General features: G+C 40.4%; 1 protein-coding gene across 5 annotated transcripts in view; it reads left to right on the forward strand.

Moving 5' to 3' along the window:
- LOC109291906 (solute carrier family 12 member 7-like) overlaps window positions 1-1,951 on the forward strand; it is a 119,636-nt gene that overhangs the window by 60,743 nt on the left and 56,942 nt on the right. For all 5 annotated transcript variants that reach the window (XM_019509135.1, XM_019509136.1, XM_019509138.1 and 2 more), the window contains exon 12: window positions 428-602. In XM_019509135.1, the coding sequence (XP_019364680.1) occupies window positions 428-602 (175 nt within the window). The remainder of the gene's footprint in view (window positions 1-427; window positions 603-1,951) is intronic.

Genomic DNA, 1,951 nt, shown 5'->3' on the forward strand with positions numbered 1-1,951 from the left:
CCCCCCCCACCACAGCAGAGGCTTTTAAAAACGTGGTGGTTCTTGTCATGGTTGGTGTTACCATGTCCTGGCAATTAGCTTGATACCACAAGCAGTTCAGAGTATGTAAGCATGGTCTTCCTAGTGGTATAAATTCTTAAGTATGTCTAGATGCTTTGGGGGTTTTTATGCTTTGTAAACATGTCATAACAACAATAGTAAATGGCAGAAGTGGTCTGAAACTTAGGTTCTGATTGATTTAATATTATAATGAGTGTAAGAGAGTAATCAGTAGCTAGGTAAACCCTAAGTTGTATGGTTTTATTTTAGTGTGTCATTTACTAATTGCTGACAGATAAATTAAGAGACATACATGTCGAGTTCCACTTAGAAAAATTTACTTTAGCACTTGCTGCTCTCTTGCTAATGTATTTGTTTTTCCCTCCAGGTTTGGAGAAGCAGTTAATGGAAACCTAGTGATTGGTACCTTGGCATGGCCTTCCCCATGGGTGATTGTAATTGGCTCATTCTTTTCAACATGTGGTGCTGGTCTTCAGAGTCTCACTGGTGCTCCCCGGCTGTTGCAGGCTATTTCAAGAGATGGCATTGTCCCATTTCTTCATGTGAGTTAGTATTCCTTCTTAAATAATTTTAAATACATTTACACTTGTTGAGAAAAATAGTTTTTAATTCTTTTTATTTCTTTCCCCCTGCAGATCAATGAGAGAGAGTGGAGTTAGCCTATCTGAGACGAGAATAGTAGACCAAGTTGCAACTCCAGGCCAAAAGCTGCCTTTATTTGTCCTTGGGCAATTTAATTTCCTTTATTTTACAGACAGTAAAATGTCTTGGTTGAAACTGAGGCAGAATTTGGGCCCATGGAATGTGCAAGCTAGACAATAACCAGCAACATAACTTCTTTAGATTCCAGATTGGGTTTGGATTGTTAGTTTGTATGTTAGTTTAAATAAATTTGATCTTGGCACAGAACTATGTGATGCTATTTTAGGGGAAGTGGAGAGGTACAATTTAAGGCATTGCTCATTATGCATGAAAGAGCATCAAGGCAGGTGTAAATGTTATTTCCTTTTTCTCTGACACTGAATCTGAACAGCAAGACCTAACTGTGACTGAAATGTCACTTTTTCTCTGAGATGAGTATAGTTTGGAAAGTGTAGACAGCACAGTGTCCTGGGTGTTGCAGGGTTCGGGAAAAGCAGAGGGAGCTGAAAAACAAGTGGCTTAAGATTTTAGCCTGGACAGAACAAAGGTGGTGCTGATAAGCAGAAAGAAGCATTTTGAAGAGTTCACAAACAGGAAATTCACCTTTTTAATAGAGGATACCCAACTCAAATATTGTGGCAGTGCCCATGCTTCTCTGGTGAAGTCTTTCAAGCCTTTGTCTTAAGACAAGGCAAGAGGCTAAAGGTGCCCCCATTTCAGGAGACAGTTCTTTCTGTCTCTTATCCTCTCCCACCCCAATCCCAGCAATTGCCCCTCCTGCCATACCACATGTGATGGTATCCTCTGCTGCTCTGTTCCTGGCAGCCCCTGCTCCCTCCTTCTTTCCCTCCTCCTCCTCCTCCCCACTTCATCTCCTAGCCTTAGGCTGGGGTTGCCAATTGACTAATTGTCATTTCTGGCCTCATGATAAATCTAAGGCACTATATAAAACAGCCATAAAAGATGTTCTATGCTATATGCAGAATATTTTTATGACTCGTTTCCCATTTTATGGTGTCTTTTTAACTTGGGTGATCATGTAGTGCCCTTCCCATTTATGCCGTTATTAACATGTTAATCAAGTCTTGAGTACTGCAGGGTAATGATTACAGGAGGGACTTTGCCATTTTTGGAAATTTTGAAGTTTGTAGGATTAAAAAGTATATTTTTCCTTCCTCAAGCCTTTCACTTTCAAGTTTGCTTTCTCGTGTGTGTGTGTGTGTGTGTGTGTGTGTGTGTGTGTGTGTGT

Source organism: Gavialis gangeticus, unplaced genomic scaffold, assembly GCF_001723915.1.
Source record: "Gavialis gangeticus isolate Ggan-Ray unplaced genomic scaffold, GavGan_comp1, whole genome shotgun sequence".
NCBI classification, from domain to species: domain Eukaryota; kingdom Metazoa; phylum Chordata; order Crocodylia; family Gavialidae; genus Gavialis; species Gavialis gangeticus.